Source organism: Cyanistes caeruleus, chromosome 20, assembly GCF_971803275.1.
Source record: "Cyanistes caeruleus chromosome 20, bCyaCae1.hap1.1, whole genome shotgun sequence".
Classification (NCBI taxonomy): domain Eukaryota; kingdom Metazoa; phylum Chordata; class Aves; order Passeriformes; family Paridae; genus Cyanistes; species Cyanistes caeruleus.
In genome coordinates, this window is record NC_141720.1 from 8,281,035 (window position 1) to 8,308,162 (window position 27,128).

The 27,128-nt window shown below is 53.2% G+C and overlaps 1 protein-coding gene across 12 annotated transcripts in view; it reads right to left on the reverse strand.

Moving 5' to 3' along the window:
* Nucleotides 1-27,128, reverse strand: part of KCNT1 (potassium sodium-activated channel subfamily T member 1) — an 81,462-nt gene that overhangs the window by 27,210 nt on the left and 27,124 nt on the right. The window contains exons 1-2 of one of the 12 annotated variants that reach the window (XM_086858788.1): nt 14,561-15,155; nt 3,870-3,911 (exon numbers count right to left, since the gene is read on the reverse strand). The exons of 7 other annotated variants lie outside the window; for them this stretch is intronic. In XM_086858788.1, coding sequence (XP_086714914.1) covers nt 3,870-3,911; nt 14,561-14,709 — 191 coding nt within the window. In that variant the 5' untranslated portion in view covers nt 14,710-15,155. Of the gene's footprint in view, nt 1-3,869; nt 3,912-14,560; nt 15,156-27,128 lie in introns of those variants that run through there. 4 more of the 12 variants (XM_086858790.1, XM_086858791.1, XM_086858789.1 and 1 more) reach the window with 4 other exon arrangements.

Below are 27,128 nucleotides of genomic sequence, written 5' to 3' on the forward strand. Positions count from 1 at the left end.
GCAGGATGCAAACTAGATGCTTCAGATTTATTCTTTTATAACAAACAAACCTGTAAAACCCCAGCAATCTCTGCAATCTGGCAGGTGCCAGCACCCACCTCTGCCGTGGCAGCTCAAGTGAGACCCCACTTCACCCCTCCACTCCAGCTCAGCCCAGGGAGCAGCTCTGCACCCTCCATGCAAACCCACCTGCACCAAGCACACAGAAATGTGCCTGCAGCCAGGCTGGGATTACAGAAATGCGCTGCTGGCCCTCCTGGGCTCCCTGGGGATGGGCTGTGGCTACCAGAGCCGGCTCAGAGGAAGGTGAGGAGCAGGGCTGGCAGGGCGGGTCTGCAGCATTTCCTCTCCAGCAGCCCGAGGAGCAGCAGACGCTGGGCAGGATGCTCTGGAGGCACCTGAGTAGAGCCAAAATCCTTCCCAAATAAAGCACAAAACCTGCCAGGCTGGGGCTGGAAATACCCCGGCAGCTCCTGATTCCCTTTGGGACGTTTTGCCTTTTTTCCCCATCATTTTCCTGATGCTGTCGGGGGTTTGGACACGGACACAGCGAGATGGGTGACACGGGCTGAGCTCTGTGCCCTGTGCTTGCCACCCTCCTCCATCCTCCGGGGCGAGCAGGGGACGGGGGCAGCTCCAGCCCTGCCCAGCTCCCGGAGCCGCTCCCAGAGCAGCCTTTGGGAATGGGAAGGGCAGAGGGAATGGGAATAGCTGTACAGCTGTGCGCACAGACAGCCTGGGCGCCTGCCAAAGGCAGAGACGGAACGAGCTGCCCCCGCGCTCAATAAGCAGTAATTGAACAATTACTCAAAGGAGGAGAAAGGCTGTGCTTTCGGCAGGGCTGAACGGCTTCAAACCGGGCCGGGGAGAGGCTCCAGGGGCTTCTCCTGCCCCATGGGCCGGGGGATGCTTGGATTGAGCCCTCCTGGCAGGACCGATGCTGTGCCACAAGCGCAGGGGGGCTGGACACGCTCCCCTCGCCCCCGGGGATGTCTCGGCTTCCCCAGAGCATCCTCGGCCAGCAGCGGAGCTCTCCCTCTGCAGCAGCTCCTGCCGCCAGGCCCGGGCCTGTCTGCAAACAGGAAAGCCCCAAGGAGGCAGGGAGGGACGGGGAGCTGGGGCTGCCTGTCCCCCTTTGGGGACAGAGCCCTCCATGGCAGCGCTGTGATCCGCGCAGGGAAGGGCAGAGCGGGGATTCCTCTCTGGGGGGATCTCAGGTCCTCAGGGAGCTACAGGACAGCACTGGGGACACCTCTGGCAGGGTCCAAAAGGCCAAGTGCTGCAAACAGGGCACATCTGCCCACTTTTAGTGAATTTTCTCATCTCACATCCCTCATTAGGTGCAGCACTGGAGCTGCTCTCCCCCTCAACCAAGAATCCCAGGTGATCCTCACGGATCACAGCAGCACCCGGCCCCGAGGTGCTCAGCAGGTCCCACACCAGCCTGTGACAGGCCCTGGCACAGCCACCATGGAACTGGCACAGCCACTGTGGCACTGTCACAGCCACCATGGCACTGTCACAGCCACCATGGCACTGGCACAGCCACCATGGCACTGGCACAGCCACCCTGGCACAGCCACCCTGGCACTGTCACAGCCACCATGGCACAGCCACCATGGCACAGCCACCATGGCACTGTCACAGCCACCGTGGCACTGTCACAGCCACTGTGGCACTGTCACAGCCACCATGGCACTGTCACAGCCACCCTGGCACTGTCACAGCCACCATGGAACTGGCACAGCCACTGTGGCACTGGCACAGCCACCATGGAACTGTCACAGCCACCATGGAACTGGCACAGCCACCCTGGCACAGCCACCCTGGCACTGGCACAGCCACTGTGCCACCATCACAGCCACCCTGGCACAGCCACCCTGGCACTGTCACAGCCACTGTGCCACCATCACAGCCACCATGGCACAGCCACCATGGCACTGTCACAGCCACCGTGGCACTGTCACAGCCACCGTGGCACTGTCACAGCCACTGTGCCACCATCACAGCCACTATGGCACAGCCACCATGGAACTGTCACAGCCACCATGGAACTGTCACAGCCACCACGGCACTGTCACAGCCACTGTGGCACTGGCACAGCCACCCTGGCACAGCCACCCTGGCACTGTTACAGCCACCATGGCACTGTCACAGCCACCATGGCACTGTCACAGGCACCCTGGCACTGTCACAGCCCTGTGGAAAGGCAGCTGTCCCTCCTGGCCCCTGCAGCCCCAGGAATGAGTTTCCCTGGCACAGCACATGCCGAGGCTCCTCACAGACCGCGATCAGCAGAATCGAGTCCCGCATCAATAAACACTGCCCAGGGAGCCAGGATGCTGTGCCACATCTTGGCCCTCAAGCCCAAACACTCATTTCTTCAAGGTTTCATGCATTTACCAGGGGAATCAATCAGAAAAAAATCTCCTCTTTTATCGTGGAGCGTGATTTTTTTTGCCCAAAGAAAGAATTGATATTGCAAACCACTCTGCAGTAAATTAAACCCAGCTGGGTGCAGGTAATGTCATCCTGGCTCCAGCAGCAATGCTGCAGTCTTATTTTGGGGATGAAAAGCAAATTCCAAGCAGTCACGACAGGAAAAACCCTGCCCAAGAGTAGGTTTGGCCTCCAGGGCCATTTATCTCTCACCACGAGCTGAACTCATCCCACAAACCCTCGTGTGCCAGTGGGACAAGGGCTGACACAGACTGCAGGAAGGGCTTCATGGGCCTGAAGAGATGTGAAAGAAATCTCCTGCTTGACTTTTAGTTCATATATATGTATAATTTTTTATTAGGGAGGACATTGCAATGGAAATGGGATTTTTATCGATTCCTCATTCCCTGAAGGCAGCTGTAATCCCTCTCCAACTGTGTTCAGCAGTTGCAGAGCTCATTTCCAGTCACCAAACCAAACCATGGAGGAATCAGGGACATGCTCAGGGCTTCAAGCTGAAGATAATAGAATACTTTGGCTGGAAGGACCTTAAAGTTCACCCTGTTCCACCCCCTGCCATGGGCAGGGACACCTTCCACTATCCCAGGCTGCTCCAAGCCCCATCCAACCCGGCCTTGGACACTCCCAGGATGGGCAGCACCTCCCACCCAAGGTTTGGATGCTGCTCATGGCTGGGCAGTGGCACAACTTGCTTCTCAATACAAGAATTATACTTTTACTGAAGGTTCAAACCCCAGAAGGGAAGCAGCAATGGGATGATGACAGGCTGTGTTTCCTTTGGCCTATTTGTTTTGCAACATTGGAGACTGACACTCACGAGTCTGCTCCTGTAATTGCTTGTGCTGATGAATCTACATTGTTTAATTAGGGCTGTGCATGGAGCTCATCGTTAATGGATAATTGCCAATTTGCTGCTATCAATTCTTCCTTAAGAAACTTGTCTGTCCCTGGGAGCAGAGAATCCTCCCCATGGTGGGAATCACTGCAGAAGGATTTGCTGCTCCCATACAAAACTCCCTGAGAGCAGTGCAGGACAAATAGTGTGTTTATCAGTTCCCTTAAAAGCAGGAAAATCATGGAACCACTGACTGATTTGGCTTGGAAGGGACCTTTAAAGGTCATCTGGTTCCAGTCAGGGAAAGGGACAATTCCACTGGACCAGGTTGCTCCAAACCCCTTCCATAGAGGAACACTTCCATGGATGGATCACCTGCCTTATTCCATGGTAATTTAGAGCCAAGGTTAACCACTGTGCTCAGCAGCAGAAAACTCAGCTCACCATGTGCACCAAACACCCCAAACTCCAAGGGGATTTTGCCCTCTGGAGAGCAGGGTTGGCTTTTCCCCAGGGCAAGCCACGGTCCCTTGTCCCTCCCCGCGGCACCGGGAAACGCCCGCGGAGAACTTACTGTGAGAAGGAGGAATCCACGCTGAAATCCTCGGCGTGAGGCCTAAGAGCGAGAGCAGCACAGAGGGTGAGGGAATGCACAGCCCCCAGCTCCAAACCGGCTCCAAACCGGCTCCAAACCGGCTCCAAACTGCCTCCAAACTGGTTCCAAACCAGTTCCAAACCGGGGCTGTCCCACCAGCAATGCCAGCCCGGAGAAGAGGCCACCCGAGCTCTCAGCCGAGGTCACACCACGCCTGGGACATGTCCCTGCTCAGCTCCCAGTGATGCTCTGGTGGCTTGGCCACTTACAGCCCCTTTAAGGACTTGGCTCCATGGATAAAACCAGGTTTTGTGCCTGTTTTATGCCTTTTTTATTTTCCTTTTTAATGATTCTCACGAATTGTGTCGCTGCTCTGCCTCTAATCAGTGCCGCACTTGGTGCTGAGAAATGAGACTTTGAAGGATTGGTGCTTTCAGGAACTCATTGTGCCTCTCCTGGGCTGGTTTTACAGACATGAGTGATGAGCAGAGAAGGGAAAAGTAAATAGAATAAAAAATAAACCAAAAATCAAATCAAATAACAGAGAGGAATGATGAGGGTGATGAGGGGTTCAAGGCAAGGGGAGGAAGATCACAGAGAAAAACAAGAGTGGGTGGGAGGCAAAGGGCCTGTGCTCGTGTACTGTACATCCCACAGACAGACAGACAGACAGACAGACAGCACAGGGTTATCAAACACAGCCATTACAGCTGCAAAGCAAAAAATCCCCCTGAAAAAGCGATGCTGTCATCAAGACAGCCCTGGGATGGCCCTGGGTGCCCATCATCCACTGAGCCTGCCTGAGCCTGGGTCCTTCCCTGTCCCAGCCGTGCCCTCTCTCCTTCCCTTATTAACTGTGAGCCAGGGACACCAGGAAACATCAAAGCCAAGGGGGCTGCTGCAGAACATAAAGGTTTTTCTTGCATTTTGCTTTTGCTTTACGAGTCTGCAGCACTCAGGCACAGTTCAGACTAAATAAAAGCAATAAATTCACATTTCAGCAGAAATGGGAGCCCAGAGGAAGCTGATCCATCCCTCAGCTACGAGGAGCAGCCTCCCTGGGACAGGATTTATTTTGCTCCTATTCCTGGGGTCTGGTCTGTGCAGAGGCTGGGGAGGAGCTCATTGCTCCTTCCTCTATCTCAGGTTGATCCAAGCCCTGGCCAGCCTGGCCTTGGACATTCCCAGAGATGGGGCCCCCTGTGCCAGGGCCTCCCCACCCTCCCAGGGAAGGATTTATCCCCAGTATTTAACCTAGCCCTGCTTTCTGTCAGTGTGAAGCCATTCCCCCTTGTCCTGTCACTTCAGTCCCTTATCCAAAGTCCTTCTCCAGCTCTTTTGGAGCCCCTTTAGCTACTGGAGAGTGCTGTAGGATCTCCCCAGAGCCTCTTCTTCTCTGGGCTCAGCTCCTGCCATCTTCCCCCACTTCCCTGCTCATTTCCAGCTTTCTCCTGCAAGCAAAGCTCCTCCTGGAGCATGAAGTTAATTGACACCAAAGCAGTTTCTTGTGCCACCTCTCGCAGCAAGAAGGAGCCCTGGGGTGGCTCTACAGCTGGGCTGTGCCTTGGAGCAGCCCTGGCATTTATTCCTGCCCAGCATCCCGGATTTTCTCCAGCTGCAGAGCAGAGCTCTGCCAGCTCAGGCTCCCTCCAGCTAAATTGGATTATCCCACGTTAGCAGCAGGGGCTGCTCGGGCCCCTCCGCCTGCCTTTGGTTTGGAGCAGTGGCCTTTTCTGCCTCACAGAGATGTTTATGGGGAAAGAATCAGCAAATGATTTGGTTTTCTCCTAATCTGGTGCCAGCTGGCAGCCGGGAAGGGTGGAGGAACAGGAGCTAATTCCAGCTGCACAGCAGCCCTCCTGAAAGCCAAGCAGCAAAGGCACAAAACCACACAGATCAATGGGGCCCTGCAGAAGCTGAAGGTTCTGGAGAACTGGGATGAGCCAGGGAGATTCCCAGGATTCCTCCCCCCAAAGCCACGGGCTCAGGAGGAGAATAAACACCTCAGATAAACACCTCACTCACATGGAGGCACCACAAACAAAAGGGATTCCAAAGTCATGGAGAGTCATGAGCCTCCCCAAGGGTGGCTTTGGCCACTCTGTGCCTTGGTTAAAGCACATGCAATAAAATAACCTTTTTTTTGGTAACAAAAAGGTGCTTTTGGCTCCCAAATGAGTGAACTTCGTTGTGCTGGTCACAGAGGGAAGAAATGATTTGAGGTATCCCACTGAAACCTCTCCTTCTTCCCACCAGGCACCCAAACTCTCACCAACAGTCCAGTTGCTGAGAGAATATAGAGATTTCTCCAAGAAAACTAAAAATCATTTGAAATCTCATCTGGAAAACAGCCGTTTTCCAGATCCCAAAAAGGCTTTAAGAGTGATTTACAATATACAGAACTAAAGCCACTTAATGGAGTCAGAAAGGTTACGCTGGCTTTTAATGTGTTTAAGATAATCTACTTCAAATTGACCTTTTTATTTCATCCAGATCTGGCTCCACGAGAGCAGACAAAGCTCGGCTCATCCCATTCCCATGGAAAACAAGGACGGCACAGGCAGAGAAACGACCTTTGCTCCCCTCCAGGATCCAGGGCTGGGAGAGCAGAGCTGTCCCCAGGCAGGGGAAACTGAGGCCCCTTGTCCTGGTGCTGCCAAGCACAAACCACAAGGCCAGGCTGGCACCAGCAACACCTCCCAGACAGGAGAGCAGAGCAGGGAAGGGTGGGAGAAAGGAGAGGAGCAGAGGGGGATGGAACTTCTTGGCTGCTTCAGAGATAGGTCTGCCCCCACCTTTCAAGCTACAGCCCCTCACAAAAGGGGAAGGTTTTACTAGAAGGTGAAGAGACAAAGGCACATTTATTATTAGAACAAAGCCATAATAAAGCTTGCTTATGTAAAAGAGAGAGCAATCACCTGCCCACCCATGCTGGAGGCTGAGCAGCACCTTCCACCTCATCCTGCCTCCTCAGCTCTGGCTCCAGCACCTCCCAGCAAAGCTGAGCTGGGCAGGGATGTGCACAGCACCCCTGGGCTCCAATACCCCAAGAACTGGGGCAGCAATTCCCTTCTCTCTGGGGAAGGCAGCCAGCCCCAGCTCTCCCCCAGCTCTGCCAGGGCACTGCAGGATCTGGGTGACACTTAGCTCATGTGCCTCGTGCTGGTAATTTGAGGCTAAATGCTGTCCCTGTGTTTCAAGGGCTCCAGGATGCTCAGAGGGAGGGAGAAGAAAAGCACAGCAGCAGCTCAGCCCAGCTCACACAGGGACCTGCTCCTTCCCAGCAAACTCTGTGCCTTCACCACTGTCTCCCGAATTTTTGGTAAATGAAGGACATTAAAAATTCACTTCTGGTGGTGAATTTCCTATTCAATTTACAGCCATCATTTCCAAATGAACAAAACAAAGCAACAAAAAAATTCATGCCTTGACTTGAAGCCTCTGGAAGTTACAGACACAAGTAATGACCTGCCAACACCACTCTTGGCTTCAGGCTGCTTTAATAACCACTTGCAAGGCTCAGAGGCATTTCAAGACTGAGGTGGAAAGGTATTAAATCTGATGACTTTGTCCCCTGGCTCTGGGCAGGATTTAATGCTTTTCCACCCTGATCTCGAAATGCCTTCAAGAGAGGGTCAAGGCAGGGGGGTGAATGTGAGCCAAGCAAGGTGAGTGCCTGGGGAGGCTTCCCAAAGCAGTGTTCATCCTCTAGAGACAGGAGCTGCACCACGGTTCCTACCATATTGACAGTGAGAAACTCAGCCCAAAATAGCCTGATGTGAGAAGGACAGATGGGAGGAGATGAAAAAAGAAAGTAAAGAGGGGGAGAAGGAACGAGCAAGAGGAAGGGGAAAGCGAGAGGAAGAGGCACAAGTCTGCTCGCAAACCTGTGTGAGAGGGGAGGGAAGGGCAGCTCCCCTTCCCGGCTGAGGGATGGAGCAGGGATGACCCCAGGGAAGGGACTTGAGCCTCCAGCACCCCTGGGGTGGAGGAACTCAGCCAGCTGTGCTGGTGGGCACCTGGAAAAGCCACCAGGAGCTCACAGACAGCTGCAGAGGTGCCAGCCGGACAGGCTCTGCCGCTGCTGGCCCTGGAGCAGCCGCCCGGGCAGGAGACAGCTCAGCTCGGGCTCAGCTGCCCCCCCAGGGTGCTGCTTTAATCACAGGAGTACTTTTCCTTGGCATTCCTCTGCAAAAGCCATATCACAACTCAAACACATAAAGTTTGGAAAGCAGCAGGCGCGGTGCCAGAGCCGCAGCGGCGCTCGCTGCAGCCGGACAGGCTGTTCCCAGCCCAGTGTCCAGCCTGGCCTGGAGATACCTTCCAGAAAGTTGTGCCTCTCCCAGAATCAGCCACAGATCCACTGAGGTTGGAAAAAACCTCTAAGATCATCAAAGCATACCCCCAGCACTGCCAAGCACGCCACTAAGCCATGCCCCAAACACCACAACCACACATCATTCAGATCCCTCCGGGGATGGGGACTCCACCTATGCCAGGGCTGGACAGCCCTTTTGGTAAAGAAATTTCCCCCCCAAACGAACCTAAATCTCCCCTGGCACAACTTGAGGCCATTTCTTCTTGTCTTGGTGATTGTTTCTTGGAAGAAGAGACCGATCCCACGTGGCTACAAGCTCCTTTCAGGTAGATGGAGAGGGCAGGCACTGCCAAGCCTGGGCAAAAAGGCCCTGCAGATGCTCTGACACAGCTCCTGCCTTTGCTAATGAGCTAAATGAGTCCCTGCAGTCCTGACAAGTGACTGATCCTTGTGGGGGAAGGACAGTGGACAAGTTTGGAGGTGAGATAAGAGGTCCTGGCGTGGCACAGACCCTCATGGGTCGCTCAGAGGGTGCCACTGTTAGAGCAAGCAGGAAAGCCTCCCCTGGGGGAGGAATATGCTAATCCCTGTGCCCTGATGGGACCTGATGGGAATGAGGAGCCTAAAATAAACAGAGCAGAAGCCCAAGTGTGAGTGCCAAGTGTGGCATCCTTAGGTGAGGATGGTGTCTGCCTGTCAGGGCTATGTAGGGCACCGAGCTCCTCCGCGCTCCCCGGCAGCCGTGGGAGGAGAGCTCAGCACTCCCAAAGCTCAGCTCCCAGCCCTGGGGGTGGCACAGGGCAAACACCTCCTGCCAGAGCGGGCCTGGGGCTGGGAGAAGGGCCCCACAGGCACAGGAGCAGCCACAAACACACCCAAAAGCTGGAGGGAGCTCAGGGCTGGGCCCTGGAGGGGACACACCGCTGTCAGTGCTGTCCCTGTGCACAGGAACAGCTGCAGAAGCAGGAGGATGAGCAGAGCTCGGGGCTGTTCCAGCACTTTGGGGCACTTCCAGCAGCTCTGGGGAAAGGAAAAGAAGCAGGATGAAGCCCAGACTCTGCAGGCCAGGGTGAGACTGCCGGTGCTGAGGGAGGGCTCTGCTCGGTGTGAAGGATGGCAGCTCCCTGTGCTGCCAGCAGCATCTGGGAATGTTCCCCTGTGGATGCTGAAAGCAGGCAGGGAGAACAGAGCCTGTGTGAAATTAAGTCACACAGGCTTCTCACTCTGGCCTGGGAAAGCATGAGAAGGAATCCAGAGTCCTTGGTAAAGCACAAGGATCTGCAGGTGTTGTTTATCAGGGGGTGCTGTACACCACTGACTGATGATGGTGATGGCGATGGTTCACTGACCAGGAAGAGTTTTACCTTTCTGGACTTTCACATATTGGTCTATAAAAGAAGATCTGAGGTAATAAACCGTGTTCTCCTGTTCAGCTCATGAGAGATTTCTGTCGTGTTTCTCTCCGTTCCCAGTGCAGTGTGACATGCCCTGACCATCACATCGAGCTGTGCCGTGATGAGAGCTGAGCCCAGCACCCGAACTCCCTGCACCATCCATCCCACCTGAGAGCACCTGAGCTCCCTGCACCATCCATCCCACCTGAGAGCACCTGAGCTCCCTGCACCATCCCCCTGACAGCACCCGAACTCCCTGCACCATCCATCCCACCTGACAGCACCTGAGCTCCTGCACCATCCATCCCACCTGACAGCACCTGAGCTCCTGCACCATCCACCTGAGAGCACCTGAGCTCCCTGCACCATCCATCCCACCTGACAGCACCTGAGCTCCTGCACCATCCACCTGAGAGCACCTGAGCTCCTGCACCATCCACCTGACAGCACCTGAGCTCCCTGCACCATCCATCCCACCTGACAGCACCTGAGCTCCCTGCTCCATCCATCCCACCTGACAGCACCTGAGCTCCCTGCACCATCCATCCCACCTGACAGCAGCCTCAGCAGCCCCCAGAGAAACGCCCAGAAGCCCGAGCAGTGCCACTGAGCCGGCCTGACAGAAGAAGAGCCCGAGTGACGCCCATCCAAGGCTGGCAGGAGGGGGATGCTCAGCCCTCCCCAGGGACAGGAGGGCTGGGTGCTTGGACCCAGAGCTGAGAGCAGCCCGTGGGTTGGGTACGGCCAGGGCAAGGCTGGGAGATGCTGCAGCGTGGGCAGAGATCAGCAGGCTGCCAGCAAACAAACCCAGTGCCCTCCATCCAGAGACACCCCCAAAAACACATCCAGCCAGGGTGCCCAGCGGAGCAAAGCACATCACAGCCAAAGTGCTTCAGAAGCAAAGCCTGTTGGATCCCCCAGATTCCCTTCCAGATCCTCCAGAAGGGCTCCCCCAGCCATGCTGGGCCCTGCCCTCCCTCCCAAAGTGTCACTGACAGCCCCACTCAGCGAGAGCAGTGTGGGGCCAGCGCTGGCACAGCATCCCAGCACCTCCAGCCCTGCTCACATCTCTGGTACAAACCCTCATCCCCAGCCAGGAGAGGAGCAGCAGAAGAGCCAAGGATGGAGCAGGGCAGGGGTGGGCAAACCCCACTCAGGGGATGTCCCTGGCACAACATTTATGCTGCACAAAAGCCCCTCACCCAGAGCTGAGGCAGCAAACCAGCACATGGCATTGGCTGAGGACAGAGAGGGCTCTGAAAGGGCTCTGCTGGAAAAAGCTTATGTTAAAGAAATGTTAAAAATGTGTCCTGTGGAGAGCATCACCTGGAGAGCTCCTGCAAGGACTGAGTGGCTGTAGTGGTTTCATTGGCCAGACTGGACCTTTCTGTGGTTCATTTGTGCACAAGTGTCAGGCAAAAAAACCACATTTAGCAAGCCCTGTTTGTTACTATCAGGCCTGTTCCATCCATCAGTCAGAAATTCTATTTTCAGACACATTTGGGTGAATTCCTCACTCTCTGGAGTGCTTTACCTCCAGGAACCCCGTGTTAAACTCGGCCTAGCAGAGCTCTTTCCCACCGAGGAGACTCCAGCCACCTTGCTGACTGGAACAGGGCTGAAGCACAGTCCCATTTATTCCTGCCAAAAATATCTCCAGCTGAGAGACGAGGCAAGGCTGCAGGGGGTGGGAGCAGCCTGAAGGAGAAGGAAAGGGAGGGAAGGATCCAGCTGCTGCCTTGGGCTGCCTGAGGGGAAAGGAGCAGCCAGGATCCTCTGGGACACCCCGTGAAAGGACAAGAGGGAAAAGGTACCAAATGCAGCGAGGGAAAAATTATTCACCCAGAGAATGATCAAACCTGCACCTGGCACCCAAAGAAGCTGAGAAATGTCCAGTGAGATGTTCAAAACCCAGCAGGACTGGTCCTGAGCCAGCTGGGACAACTTTAAAGCCAGTCCAGCCCTCCAGGTCCTCTCCAAGCCCAGCTCTTCTGCAATGCTAATCTCCCTCCCAAACCTCAGCAGCTCACAGTTCTGTTATCAGAAGCTCAACAAACACAACTGAAGGAGTCTGGGGGGGCCACGGGGCAGGGAGGGGACCCAGAGCCCTGCCAAGGGCTGGGGCAGAGTGTCCAAAGCAGACACCAAACGGGAATGTTTGCAATCCCTCCGGAGTCACAGCGTGCCCTGGGACAGGCAGTGGCCAGAGCTTCCCCTGCTTCCAGCAGAGCTGCACAAACAGGACATGGTTATCTTGTAAAAACCTTTGTGTTTTCAAACCCACATCTCGGGTGCTGCAGGGAGATCAGTGCTCTGTGAAATGAGATCCAAACAGATGTTTGCATGTCCTGCCCAAACACAGAGTGCTCTGTGGAGCTCTGCTTCCCTTCACACCTTTCCCCCTTCAAATCCCCCCCAGCACAAGGGACAAACCTGCCTCTGGAAACACCTGGCTGTTTCCAGTCACCGTCACCTGCTGCCAGGGCAGTTCTGCAGCTCAGCCTGCCCTCCCTGGCATGGCCCAGTTCCATCCCCATCTCACAGCAGTCCCTGGCACACAGAAATAACTCCAAGCCTCTTTGGTGGAGGATACTTCCACATGGGCACCTGGGCTGGTCCCATCTCACCTGCAGGTCACCAGACACAGGAAAATATCCCTGCCCTGGATGCCCAGGGGAAGTCCTGAATTCCCCTCTTTACTCCCAGGCTGTGGAGTGGTTTTCCCTCAGATGAATTCAAATCCTTTCCTCCTGTTTTGACTGGGAACCCCTAAAAGCTTTGAGATGCTGCAATGACTCAGAGACAGAGTAAGGAGGTAAATAAAGTAGGTGAGAATAAATTTCCCCGGCTTCAATCACCAGGAGGGATCATTTGCATCCTGAGAACACCCTGTAACACACATCTCCTTCCACCATCACCTGGAAATCCACTCCCAGCTCCCAGGAACTGCTAACTTGGTAACGCTGCTTGAGTCTGGCTTTGGGAGACACGAAGCATCTCAAACTCCCTCTTCCTCACTTCCAAACCAATCTCCCTGCCTTTGCTGCAGCAGTGGAAGAGAAGTGCAGAAATCTCAATTTGAATTGCCAGCTCATTGTTGGGAAGCAGTGCCCAGGGAAGGAGGAGATCCTGGCAGTGGGGATTGCAGGGCTCTGCCCGCTGCCACAGGGGTGTCAAAGTGCTCCACCAGCTTCTCTACCTCACAGCAGCAGTCTCTTACAACAAGACTGCAGCAAATCACTTAAAATTCCAGTGAAACCCAGATAATTTGGTCTTTATGCAGCACCTCCTCTCGAGGGTCCACCAAAACACCATAGCAATGCGATTATTGGAATTGCTCCAAGAATCCTTGGAGCATCCCTACTTTATGCTGTGCTCCCACAAAAGACAAGGAGGATCAGCCCTGGGATGAAGGTTTGGGGGCCCTGGGTGCCAAAGAGGAGAAGCCCCTCTTGCATGTTTAACCACTGCTGATCAGTGGAACGGGTTTGTAGCAGTCTCCCAGTTGTATTTTTCTGGCCCCTACACACCTGGTTTGAGCACTGACCCTGTCCTGAGGGGACACCACCAGGACTTGGAAGAGCACAGAGAGGAAGCAACCTCGCTCCAAAGGCTTTTCCCCCTGAGATTCAGGTACCCCCAGGACAGGTCCAGCTTTGGTATCTGTTTTTTGCAGCAATGAAAGCAAGGCACGAAACCAGACCACAAACAGCCTGACCCGCACTGGGAGCAGACCCAGACTGTCAAAACATGCTGAGGCCACAGCAGCTGCAGGGGTTTAGCCCCACGATGCCCATTCTCAGCCCTCACACGTGTAAGCCCTCGCCTGGCAGAGGCAGAGGCAGCGCCCCACCAGCTCCCAGTGTTTGCTCACCAGAGCCCCGGCACCGGTGCCATCTGGAGCGCTGGCACCGCGCGCCAGGGACGCACTCGCAGCTCCCCGGTGTGCCAGGACTCTGCCTCCCAGACCTGGAGACTGAAGCATGTGCCCGGCACGGCTCGGGCTCCCCAGCACACACCTCCCTCCTCGGCTTCCCCGGCGGGCACCACAGCTGCTGGTCCTGGCTCCGTGCCAGCCTCCCCCCAGATATGCCAAGAGGCAAAAGCTGAGGCATTAATTCATTCCAGTCTAAAGCCAAGCAAGTAAAATTCCCCCTGAGCAGGAGCTTTCCTGCCGTGCTCATTTGCACCAAATTACATCCTAGAAGACATACAGTACACAGTCACAGGTGAGGCAGCATGGATGGGCTGAAAGGCTGGGTAGATGGAGGGAAAAGAATGAGACAGAAAATGGAATGAACAGAACAAGAACTGAATTAGTGACATTTGCATCCTCATTGTATCTAGGGGACCTGGCTCCTTCTGAATCACTGAAATCCCAGTGCAGCGCAAGGCGTTCTCATCCTCCTGAAAAACAGCTCCTTCCTCGCTGTGCTCTCAGCTGTGTGCTTGCAGGAAGGCTGCAGCATTTCCTATGGCAGCATTTTTTTTTTTAATTTTTTTTTTTTTATTGCAGTTACAAATAAATTATTGCTCAGATGGGGGGGCCGAGCATCTCTCCTGCCATACAAACATGGTGCTTATGTACAGTGCGTACCGTGGCGTTAGCAGTGTAAATAAGCTTGGGGTTTATACTGCACAGGGAAGGTGCAGTGCAAGTTACCAGTGGTGTGTGGCAGCCCCATGGTCAGACACGCTTTAGACATATTAAAAAAAAAAAAATAAATCAAAAAAGAACCTATAAAAAATTTAAAGGAACTGGTTTCCTTCTGCTCCAGCTCCCTATTTCATAACACAACTTTGGAGCTGGCGTGGCTCTTTAACGCGGCTATCCGAAGGGTTTGATCCACCACCCCTCCAGCCCGTGGAGGCACTAATCCTTTCCCTCTCATTTGAAAGATAAAGGGTGCTGCCTCCCCCACCCAGCCTCCCCACGCACCACTGCAGTCCTGCAATACCTTTGTCCGACATCACTCCCCATGGATCCCATCCTCCGAGACGGTAACAAGGGGCTCACCCCGTGGACATCTTCTGTCGTCGCCGGTGGGACAGTTTTGACACGGGAATTGCTCTCTGAAGGGGAATTCTTCAGCTTGGCTCTTGCCATCCTGCGAGCCTCGGCTCCCTCTGTGACTTCCTCCTCTTTCCCCCCTGAACTCTCTCATACATAGCAATCCTCACCGCAATCAGTTTAGAGCTGTCGGCACGTACCATCTCCTTCCTTCTTCTCTCTCCCCAGTCACGGCTGCTCAGTGGAACAATCCTGCCCTGTACATTTATTTTGGTAGTGAGGGGAGTCAAGGCAAACTCTCTGGCCTTGCTGCCGCAACAGATTTGGTGCAAAACCGCCGAGAAAACGTCCACAATGCAGAAATCTCTGAAAGGGCTTTGTTTGCTAAATAATGAAATTGCCTTGCCTGGCTCCAAAAGGAGGATTGCACCGCTCTTATCACCACAGGCAGGGCAGGGGCTGAAGGATTATTTTCTTTCCCCATCGCTGTTTTTCGGTAGCAACATGAGGAGGAGGAAGCTATTTTATCTTATTCCTCTGTGTACAGAGCAGCGTGCAGACTGCGTGCCAGGGAACAGACTCAGCAGGTTTGGCTCTCTCAGACACAAAGCAGCAGAGCTCGGTCCCCTCCCAAACGCTCCCGCTGTGAACCGAGCGGAGAGGAGCTCCCTGCTGCTCCCTCAGAGTGGCCAGCAGGGCTCAGATCCCCCTCACCTGGCCAGGTGCACCTTACCTGAGTGACCCACTCTTCCCTCTGCAGGTGACAGCAAAAGCTGCTGCTCCTTCCACACTCTTGGCATGGATTTCTCGAGATACCCAGCAGAAAAGGGAACTCGCTGTGGTTGGGGGAGAGCTGAGCTGGAGATAACACCTGAGTGCACAGGTGGGATTGGAAAGGAGTGGGGGCAAAGGACTGAGCATCCTTCCCTGTTTTGGGAATGCCACCAGCCCAGAGCTGCTCCAGCTCGTGTTTGATGGCAGCCAGGAACCAAAAACATCCTGAAGGCACCACGGCCTGGCTGGGGCACAGGGCTCAGCACCACGGACAGAGGTGGCACCGCGGCTCCTCGAGGCCACCCAGCTCTTGCCGTGTCACCCCAACACGCCAAGCCCAGCCCAAGCCGTGCCAACACATCCCCCAGCGCTGCCCCACGGCCCAGCCCCACTGCAGGGCCTGCTGACCCTTTACAGGCTGGAAATAAAGAATAAATTCACTGATGGTCACCGCGGCGTGACCTAAACCGAAGTGAATAATCGGGCTCCAGCACAGGATTCCTTTAAATGTTTTTGTACAAAAAGTCAACGTATTGACTGGAAGGGTCTTCCCAGAGCCTGGGACATGCGGCTGTGAGAGGGCTGGCTGGGAGAGCAGGGCAGGAGCTGCCCTGGAATGAGAATCTGGGATCCAAAGGACTTTCCTTTCAGAATGAAAAGCTGACAATTCCCTCTGGCACAGCTCCATGCCCTAAGCACACCTTCCATCCCCCTGCCAGGCTGTCAGAACACCCAGAATCACCGTCCTGTGCCAAATTCTGGGGAGAAACGGCTGGTCCTTGGTTTCCCCTCTCCTGCCAGGAGCTGTCAGGCACGCTGAGCTCTGCCCTCTGCTCTTGCCCCAGAGATCAGAACCCAACCATCTTTTGCCCCATGGCACAAGGGCAGTTCCAGGCTGCTCTGGGAGGAAAAGCAAAGTCCTCATTTCCTGTTAACCAAATCCTGGTTTCCCTGCTCACAGCGTTATTTCTTAATGGGATTTCACCATCCGACATACTTCGTTTCAGCATTTTGAAATGCAAACTGGATAAAAACCCGCAGCCCTTTTCTTAATGTGCCAGCTTTCAGCGTACATTTAATTTCTTGTTTTGCCTCAAAATGATTCATTAGCTCAATACATTCATTTTCCACCCAAGTCATTCCTTTCTGCTTTCATGCTTTGATTCAGACTCTTCAATTTATTGCTCCACCTCTCTTTACTTCAGGGTGTGGTCCTCAAACACCAAATATAATCTGTCAGCCCTCTGGGTTGGAGTGTGCCCTGATAAATCCTTCTGGACTCCATAGCCACTGGGATGGGGCAATCAGGTGTCTCTTTTTGGATGAATTCTACATTCTATTGTATTCCAAATTGCAGGGGAGCATTAATTTTAGGCTTGAGATTAGATGTGGAAAGGGGTTTAGGCTTAAGTTATTCATCTCAGCACTAATGCCCTCACACAGCAGCAGGAACAGAAGAGGGATTAGGGAAAGACCTGGGAATTTTAACAGAAAATATAAACTCTCCTGTCATACTTGTGCTGTGCAGAAGGTGACAAAAAGCAGATCAAAGAGCCCCTCAAGGAACTCAGATCCTGCCCACAGCAGCCTCTCCATGAAGTCACCTTTTCTGTCAAGCACTTAAACACAAACCAGGACAGGAAAACCAGAGGGAGAGGAAGGATCTGACACAGGGTCACAAGAAACTGCAGCCAGGGCTGCAGGTCTGAGCAACCATTCCCCTCCTGGGGGGAAACGAGGCCGCTCGATGCCGAGCAGAACCTCGGCGAGCCCGGCTGGTCCCTCAGAGTGACCCAGAGCCCTGCCCTGAGCCAGAGCAGCTCCTCTGCTGTGCCTCTGTCAGGGGAACACTCCCCCCTCAGCAATGCAATGAGTTCCCTGCCTCACCTGAAGACCCAGAGCTCAGCAGCCTCTCCCCTGCCAGCCCCGACAGTGCCAGAGTGCTGCTGTGTCACAAAGAGCAGTGGGAGGAGGAGAGAAGCAGGAGCTCCGAGCAAACGCAGCCCAGTACATCCAGTGGACCCAGCACGCTCCGTCTGGCTGGGAACTGCTGTTCCTAGAAAGAGCCGTGGCTGTGTCACCTGAGCCAGCTCTGCAGGGACATCCTCTGCTCTGCTGCCCAGGGGACACGGCAGCGAGCTCCACATCCAGCACCTTGTTTGTACAGCACGTCCTCCCAGGGAATCCAGGAGGGGAAAACCAACCAAACACAACCTCGCTAACGTCAAAGCCCAAATAAGAATTCCTCAGGTCCAGAAACACTCCCTGGGCCAGCTGAATGCCAACCATCTGACTGCAAGCCAGGAAATGGATGTTTAATTTTAGTTTGAGAGCCATTACAAAGTGCTGATTTCTCATTTCAGCATCTACATTATGCCGAGACCACTGCTGTGCTGGGGGCCGGAGGGATGGCTGGGAATTGCTGAGCAGCACTTGCAGGGAAATATTGCATATTTTGGAAAATGAGATTAAGAAGGAAGCAGATTCTTCATTGCTCTTAATTGAATCCACAGCAACTGCATTGTTAAATATTCTCCCTTTTATCCAGGCCGCCTTCAGCCCCAACTGCCAAAACTCCCTTTATTCACATATCCAACTTATTAATAATAAAGCATCACCCTGTCCATTAGAAGTAGTTGATGATACAGGAAGAGGCTGAGTTTTTCCCATCTCCTGGCAAACAAACCTGCTCTGTTGAGATACAACCCCAGGTTTTAGTTTGCAGGACCTCCTTGAGGAAAGACAGGCTAATGTATTTAAAAATCTTGAGAGGCATCAGTTCTGCAAAGATCATTCCAAACCCACAAAAACTAACCTGGGGGGGAAAACACACTTTGGAAGAAGAGCTTGTGCTCAGAACTTCACAGGAAACGTTATCAGAGCTGCTGCTCTAAGGAGGGGCTGTGTTCATACAAATAAAGTGTTAACTCCAGGGACTCTGAGCTGAAAATCCATTAATGCTCATTATTATCTCTCCAGGAACCCCTGGACACTCTTGGCAAGCAGCTCTAGGAAAATCACCTTTCCCTGCACGGCCCCTCTGTGTTTCTGTGTCTTTGCAGAGCAACCCTGACCTCCCTTTATTTAATAACACCAAGGAAAAACAAGATCCCACGTAATTTATTACTGCCACAAACACCTCCTGTATTTCAGGACCCCAACAAATGTCACAGCACGACATTAGCAGCTCGATAAACTTCAGAAGGCCACTAATACTCAGCTAAATGCACAAAGCTGCCTGGCACAGCCTCTTGCTGAAGTGTTTTTCACCAAGTGCACACGCACCAGCTCTGCCCCAGAGTCGCCAGGGAATGCCCTACATTGTCACCAGGCACTCTGCAAAATTGCTTTTTGAAAGCTGCCAATGTTGCCAAGGCTCAGGCAGAGCCCTGCAAAAGCCACCCCTCCATCCCACTGAGGATCCTGCAGCCAAGCCACAAAAAACACCAGCTGAAATATCCCTCTGCAGCAGAGCTGGAAATGTCCAAGCTTCTGAGGAAATCTAAAAATTTGATTTTTTTTCTCTATTTACTAATGGTTCTCTGTCCCAATGGGAAGTTAAAATCACAGAAAAAGGAGCTTCTGCTTCCTCACCAGAATGTTTTTTCCTCTGACATTTTTCTCAGTGAAAATAGTAAATTTGCCAAAAAAGGAAAAAAAAAAAAAAAGAAAATAAAAAATGTTGGTGCTTCATCCTCTTTGTGTAGAACTTGGCCTTTCCATCCCTGCACAGTGCCAGAGCTGCTCCCACACACAGGGATGTGGTGCATGGACACCCTCAGAGCCCTCTGAGACAGCCAGGATCCCCTCACCCTGCTCAAGAGTGCCCCAAGGACTCTTTTCCCAACAAAACAGGTCCTCCTGCCAGGATTTTTGACTGTCCATCAGCTTCTGGAATTACAGTTAGAGAGAGATCTGAACCCAAAGAGCTCCAGTTGCTTTTACAGTCAAACATTCAGTACCAATACATTGATTAACTCAGACTGTGGATATTAGAATATCCAGCAGAAGCCCAGGAACCCTCCCTGGGCAGCAAGGATGTAAGTATTTATTAATAAAAATGCCTAGGAAATACTTTTATCTATTGATCCCGAGTCAATTAAAAAAAAACTTCTCCATTTTTTTTCCATTAGCCTGGAGAGGAAGGTCCTCCCTGGCCCACGGCCCCTGGCACGGGAGCAGGAGCTCAGCACTGCTGGGGGAGCCAAAGATGAAATTTAAACTACACAGAGGATCAAATCCCGCCTGAGGGGCTGCAGAAAGCTGGGGGGGAGGGTGATTCCTACCTGCCACTCCCAGAGAGGAGCATCCAGGTGAGCTGGGGCTGTCCTGGGGCTGATCCCCATGGGAGAGACACGGATCCTGTGGGGCTGGTGCTGCTGGAGATGCTCAGAGCTGTGGGGCTGGTGCTGCTGGAGATGCTCAGAGCTGTGGGGCTGGTGCTGCTGGAGCAGCTCAGGGCTGTGGGGCTGGTGCTGCTGGAGATGCTCAGGGCTGTGGGGCTGGTGCTGCTGGAGATGCTCAGGGCTGTGGGGCTGGTGCTGCTGGAGATGCTCAGGGCTGGGGAAGGCCCTGGCTGCACTTTGCAATTCAAAGCATTTGCAAACGTGTCCTGCTTTGACTGTGTCCTCTGTCCCCGGGGGTGGTGGGTCCTGCCTTCCCCATCCCTTCCAGCAGAGACCCTCAGCAGCTGAGTGCCAAAGATAATGGGAGGATTTCCCAGGATTTTGGCTGCCTTTGAGGTGAATCTGCTGGGTAATGGGCTGTGAGCAGCAGGGCAGCTCACAGAAAGCAGCTCATGGACTCTCCCTGCTGCATTCAGTGAGCTCAGTTACTCACTGCCCATTACTGTCACACCAAGAGGCCCCAGCCAAAACAAGCCTCCACTCCCCTGCTCAGCACAAGAACCTGTCCTTTTCCCTGCAGGCTGAAGAGGACATAGAGCAGGACAGAGAGAAGGGGGAAAAAGCCCAAAGCTCAGTGACTACACAGGAAGAGGCTATGGCCTCTTTGAGTCCTCCCACTAAGAAACTAATCAATTACTAAAGTAATTATTTCAATGGAATTTCTCCATGCACTCCACAGAGTGCACTAAGAATCAGGGGACACTCAGGAGCTGGGAGAATGTTCCCAAGGAATGGGGCTTTGAGCAGCTGGAGAGGTGAAAGGCAGAGGGAATCACACACAACAGGGTTGTGTCAGGGCTGGGGCAGCAGCAGCTTTCAGAAACACCTCTTCAGCAGGACCCAGGGCACCAGCAAACCCACACCGTGCCCTGCCCTGCCTCGCCTTTCCCTCCTCACTCTGCCTTGGCAGGGTTAAAGCCTTTGCACCACAGGCTCTGACGAGTTCCCTGAGAAGCCATCAGATAGATCTACACCACTTGGAGCTCTCCTTTGTCTCTAGGACTCCTTTCTGACATTTGTCTTTAAAAAGCAACACCATTCATATGAAAAGTTGATTAATTCCACTTGTTATAATTAGGCTGACAAATAAAAGCAGCTATTCCCCCCTGCGAGCACGGGGGATAATGGTCCTTACCCTTCTCAGGAAAGCGCTTCGGTTCCAGGGGTGAGAAGCTCTGTAGCGAGCACTAAGTGTTATTATTAAACTGTCATTAAAAGCATTTCAGGAAAAGTTCACAAACTGCAGGGGTTTCTGTCATCACAGCATCGGGCTGGGCCAGCAGTTGGGCTGAGTGTTCCTGCCAAAATCACAATGGTACCAAATTCCCTCCCTCCATCCAGGAGGAGTCCCAGCCACAGCCACCTTTGGAGGGGACTCACCTCCAAGGATCTCTGGGGGCTCAGCTCCCACCACGGTGGGCCTGGGGAGCTGCTCCATCCCCACTGCACTGCTGGGGGGTCCTTGGCATCCTGGCAAAGAATAAACCCACCAGGAGAGAGCCTGGAGCGGGGGAACAGCGATATTCACTGACACCACCCCACACCATCTGCAGAAAGCTTTGGCCAAGTGGGGCCACAGCAGAGACCAGGAAGATTTGCATGGCACAGGCAGAAATTCACTGCCTGTGTTTTATTCCCTCACTTTCCCTATTTAGCCTTGGCAGCTGAACCAAACAGCACCAGGCAGCAGCTCCTGCATCGCCCAGCGATTCCTGGCAGAGTTTGGGAGACTTCTCCAATAAACTGGAGCAATGGAGTTTCGGGGAAGGAGGAACACTTTGGAAAGCACGAAGGAGAGCATATTTAGCAGCTGCAAGAGAGCTGGAAACAGAAGGAAGCCTTTGAAGAGCTGGGCTGATGGAGAGAGATGGAAAAATTATGTAAAGCAAGAAAACACATCCAGAGCTTGCAGGCAGGCTGTGAGCCCAGAGGGGGACGGGCTGATAGCAGAAGAGCCTTTGATTCCTCTCCTCTTCCCAGTGTACTCTGCAGTAACACTTCAAATATTAACAACTTCCAAATGTTAGGGTTTAGGAGAGAGGGCCCAGGACTGCAGAAACTGCCCAGCAATAGGAGCAGTGTCCTGGAACCTCCCTCCGTGCCCTGCTCGCTGCAGGACGGGGGGGATCCCCAAACAAAACCCCTGTTTTGGCTGGCGGGGAGCAGGGAGGGCAGGGAGGGCAGGGAGGGCAGGGAGGGCAGGGAGGGCAGGGAGGGCAGGGAGGGCAGGGAGGGCAGGGAGGGCAGGGAGGGCAGGGAGGGCAGGGAGGGCAGGGAGGGCAGGTTCCCTTCCCCGGGTGCCTCGCCAGGTCCCCGGGAGCAGGAGCAGCCTTTATGTAACTGCGGCGCTGAATCCCAGAACTGTCATCGCAGCCTTTGCAAAGCCATTTTTACCTCTCTAAGTGTGGCTCATCAGCGACGAACATGAAAGCTGCAAAGCCAGTGTGGCAACTCGGGACTGCTTAGCAGGGAAAGGAGAAATAGAGCACGCCCGAGCAGCTGCTGAACAAATCTCCCTACAAAGCCACGATGCTGCTCCCGCTCCTGGCTGCTTTTGACAGCCTTACAGGCAGAGCAGTGAGACCCTGAAGCTTTTCAGTGACTCCCAGTCTCTTCCCTGCTCCTTAACAAAGCCGATGGCAGGTTAAAATGGCCGGAGGAAAAAGGGAAGGTAAGTGTGTACCTGTCGCAGCTGCTCAAACCAGCGAGGAAATTAAAAGCCCTCGGGTAAAATCTAAATATATATCTGCAAGGGAAGCATGAAAATCTCCAGGCAGAGCACAGTAATGAGGCACGGCCAAGTCGCTTTTCCAGGTGAGTACATAACGGGGTCACTCTCCGCTTCCCAAGATGTAACGAGAGCAGCCGGGTCCTCCCCGGGCAGAGCCGGGCTGGGCAGCGGGGAGGAGGCAGGGCAGCCCCAAAACACCCAAATCTAACCGGGAGGAGCTGGGGAGGAGGCAGGGCAGCCCCAAAACACCCAAATCTAACCGGGAGGAGCTGGGGAGGAGGCAGGGCAGCCCCAAAACACCCGAACCCGGCCGGGAGGAGCTGGGGAGGAAACAGGGCAGCCCCAAAACACCCAAATCTAACCGGGAGATGCTGGGGAGGAGGCAGGGCAGCCCCAAAACACCCAAATCTAACCGGGAGATGCTGGGGAGGAGGCAGGGCAGCCCCAAAGCACCCAAACCCGGCCGGGAGGAGCTGGGGAGGACACAGGGCAGCCCCCAAAACACCCGAACCCGGCCGGGAGGAGCTGGGGAGGAAACAGGGCAGCCCCAAAACACCCAAATCTAACCGGGAGATGCTGGGGAGGAGGCAGGGCAGCCCCAAAGCACCCAAACCCGGCCGGGAGGAGCAGGGGGAGAATGCCCGCCCCTGCCAGCAGCTGCTGTTTGCTGCCTCCCGGCAGGAATGATCTTTGCACCATAAATGTTTATGGCTTTAAGCGTTTGTGAAGCGCTTTCCCAGCGGGAATCCGCAGACGCCTGGGAAATGCCCGCAGGGGGAGCGGGGCAGGAGAGGCTCCGTGCCCGAGCTGGGGCACAGGAGGAGCAGCAAACCCACGGCACAATGACCGAGGCAATCCCTTCCCTTCGCGGGGCCCGAGCCCTGCAGGTGCCTTCGAGGCTGGGATTTGGTGTCCTGCTGCTGCAGGGGGCTGAGACAGCACCTGGAGAAAGGACAGGAATGCTCTGGGCATCCCAGGCCAGGCAGCAGCCACTGCCCTGTGGCACCTCTCCATCACAGCCAGCTCCAGGGGACACCCTGCGCCCCCGGGATTCACCCCAGCTTCTGCCAGGGGATGTGACAGGCGGCGAGAGCTGGAGAGGCTCCTCTTGCTCCCCACGCACCTCTCCCGAACCCTCTGGAATTTGGTTCCGTGCCCAGCAGCAAAGAGCCTGGAGGAGCCGGGGATGCTCCGGATGGAGACGGCATCGCTGCTGCAAACACCTCTGAGCCGCCTGGCACAGCTCACCAGGAAGCAATTTCACAGGGACTTGCAAAATGCCAGAGTGATTCCCACTCTGCAGTTTTAAAGGACTCCAAGACTTCTTTTTTTCTTTTTTTTTTTTTTTTTTCATGATGTTCTTGCAGCAGCTTTGCTTTTAAAGTATTGAAATTGTAATGTGATGCAGAGCAGTGTCTGCTTATTAAATGGTGCTAAGAGTTTGTGCTGAAAAATGTGGAGAATTTTAGCATCTGAAAACTTGCATAAAACTTCTAAAAAAAAACAAGAAAAAAAATGATTGACATTCAAAGAAGAAATTTTGGCTTTGGGGCTCTCCATCAACACTGCCAATTATGTGTCATGGTAATAACCCTCTCCAGGGTCTCTGGATGATGCCAGGTACCATTTCCCATACATTTTTTCATTTCTCTCAGCATTCTTTTTGTAATACATTATATAAGACCGAGAAAATGGCAAGTCCCCATAAAGAGGAATTCACAGTGTGCTGCAGAAATGAGGCATGAACTCCATGGAGTCTGTGACAGCCTCATCAGGCTGTGTGGGAAGGACTAGAACAGGGGGTTGTACCAGACCATTGATCTCCAAGAACGTTTCTTATTTTAACTTCAATGAGGAAAAATTTGCTTACCCATCAACAACACACTGTAGGGTTCTGCTGTGAGCCAGGAGGCCCTGCAGGCAGGTGATGTGTTCAGAGCCAGGTGATGTGTTCAGAGTTACCTGCAGGCAGGTGATGTGTTCAGTGTCACCTGCAGCCAGGTGATGTGTTCAGTGTCACCTGCAGCCAGGTGATGTGTTCAGTGTCACCTGCAGGCAGGTGATGTGTTCAGAGCCAGGTGATGTGTTCACAGCCAGGTGATGTGTTCAGTGTCACCTGCAGGCAGGTGATTGCAATGCCCAAGTCACACAGGTGCTGTCATGGATGTGACAAAAAGGGTCTCACTTTCCACATCCAGCCAAAATCAGGGGTCAGCCCCGAGGCATTAAAAAGGCAGGGATGTGTGAAACTGTGGCCCTGAGGGAAGAGGATCCAGGAAGTTTTGCACAAAGCCCTCTGGAATTCTCCCCAGAGGTGCCTCACACTTGTCAGAGCTGAGCCAGGGCAGGAGCCAAAGGTGAGCTAAGGCCACAAAAGGATTTTAAAATATTTTCCACCGTTGCCCTTATCTGCTCATCAGCTTTTGGTTCAACTGCCATGACCAAATCATCTGCTGGAAAGGGAATTTCCACTCCAGGAGCTGATGTGACAGCAAATGCTGTTTCACAGACCTTGACTGCCTTGAACATTTACAGTAAAAAGCACAGCAAAACAATGCCTTGACCTGCTCTCATCTCTCACATAAAGGCACAAAGAAATGAAAAAGAGAAGGCTGCAATTTTTTACACAGTGTCTCCTTAAAGACTAAACTGGCATCATCATCCTCTCCATTTATATCCATCCTGGCCAGGCAAAGGCTTTTAGGACGAAAGATGGTTTAATAAACAGACATTTATAACAAGTGCCAGATCTTGCAGCTTCATCATCTGGAAAAGAGTCGATTAAACCAAGTGAGAAACTCCCTGATCACTAAAGGTGTCTAATGGAATTAAAATTGAATTATATCATGATTAATATCTTCACCAGCACGTTCAGCTGTACTCCTTTCTCTCCCTAAAATCTGCCTGTGGGAAACAGAGCAAAAAAAAAAGCTTAGAGGTGGAAAAGGGCATTAAAGATTAAGGTAATTGTTCCAGTTCTCCAAAGTTTCTCAGGAAAAGCAGCTGTGAGGTCCCAGAGTGGTTCTTGGTGCTCTCCTGTGCTCACCAACCCGTGCTGGAACTGCAGCACTCACTGTGCCTCTTGTGGATCATCCTCCTCTGACAGGGAGCAGGGGATTGCACCAGCACATCCAAACACAGCAAGGGAAGAGGGCACAGACTCACCCAGCCTCTCATCTCAGTCTCTCACAATTCCCTGCTGCAGAGGGAACATCCCTTCCCTTCTTTGCCTCCTCCCTCACGATGAAATCCCGACCCTCACTCCTCTCCCCAGGCTCTGAGATCCAAGCTTTGCTCTTTGTCAGACTTTTTGTGGGTTTGTTTTAAACTCTCACCGTTGGGAAGGAATTCAGCCCTCGTGCATGCTCAGTGGGCACATGTCTGCAAGCAGAAACATTTGTGCTGCTGAACCCTTCCAGGCTGAGCATTTCTGAGGCACAGAGCACAGCATCCGGCACTAAAACCATTTACATGTTCTTAGAGTGAAATAAATATTTCCTATTAGAGGTTGTAACAAAACCTTCCTAGAAATTGTTCTTCCTCTCAATTTTCGTACAATTGCTGCTGGCAATAAATCTCCCCATCAGCACTGGGCAGTTCTAAGTGCAGTTGCTGTGTGGGAAGAAGCCAAACAAAGTGACAATACCGAACTTATAAAAGCATCTCAGAGGATGATGGAAAGGAAAAATTGTTAAACTACCGCTCTGGAAGAGGCTGAGGAGCTGTAATGGCTTTTATGTCACCATCTCACACTCTCAGTGACCCCACGGAGCAGGAGCTCCTGCAGCAGAGCCTCCAACTCATGGCAGTCCCTGAACAACAGCTCTGAGCTGACAGCTTGAGGCATCTCCACGCTGGAAAGAGACTGTAAAATCTTTCCCCACACAGAAAAACCTCATGGTGCTGATTTACTGACCTGGAAGTGATGGATTTTGAGAGACTTGAGAGAAGTAGGGATGAAAGGCCGGGTAGAGAACATGAACTTCCCCTTCCTTGTGTGCTGGCTCATGAGTGAGCACATTCCTGCACACGTGTGTGCGAGCAGCTCAGGACAGGAATGCCCCTGTGCCAAGGAGCTGGAGCTGCTCCAGATCAGCACAAAGACCAATCCCAAATCATCTGAAGTGGGAACTGAAGTGTCAGAGAAGGCCACGACTCAGCAGCGCGGTTGTGATTGCATCAAGCTGTAATGAAGCAAATCCATCTCCAAAATCCAACTCCAAGAGCAGTAACTGAGCAGCATCCTCCAATAAATGCCTTCCCAGAGCTCAGCTGCAGCTTCTGCTGAGAAATATGGGCACCACCTAATCCCACTTCTGTCCTTGAACAAACACCGTGACTGTGCATTAGAAACACCAAACTAAATTAACACACGAGTGTCCATGCCAATTATTCCAATTAAAGCCTCGTCTAAGAGCCAATTATCACCCATTTTATTAAATGAGAACATTTTCAAACAGTGCTCCCATACGGAGCTCTCAGCCCAGACACAATTACACACTTCACACATTGATACTGGACACTGGGCAAACAAGATTCCCTCCGTCTCTGCAATTCCACCACAGGCAGAGTTTGCCTGAAAGGAGTTTAAGGCAGCATTTTAG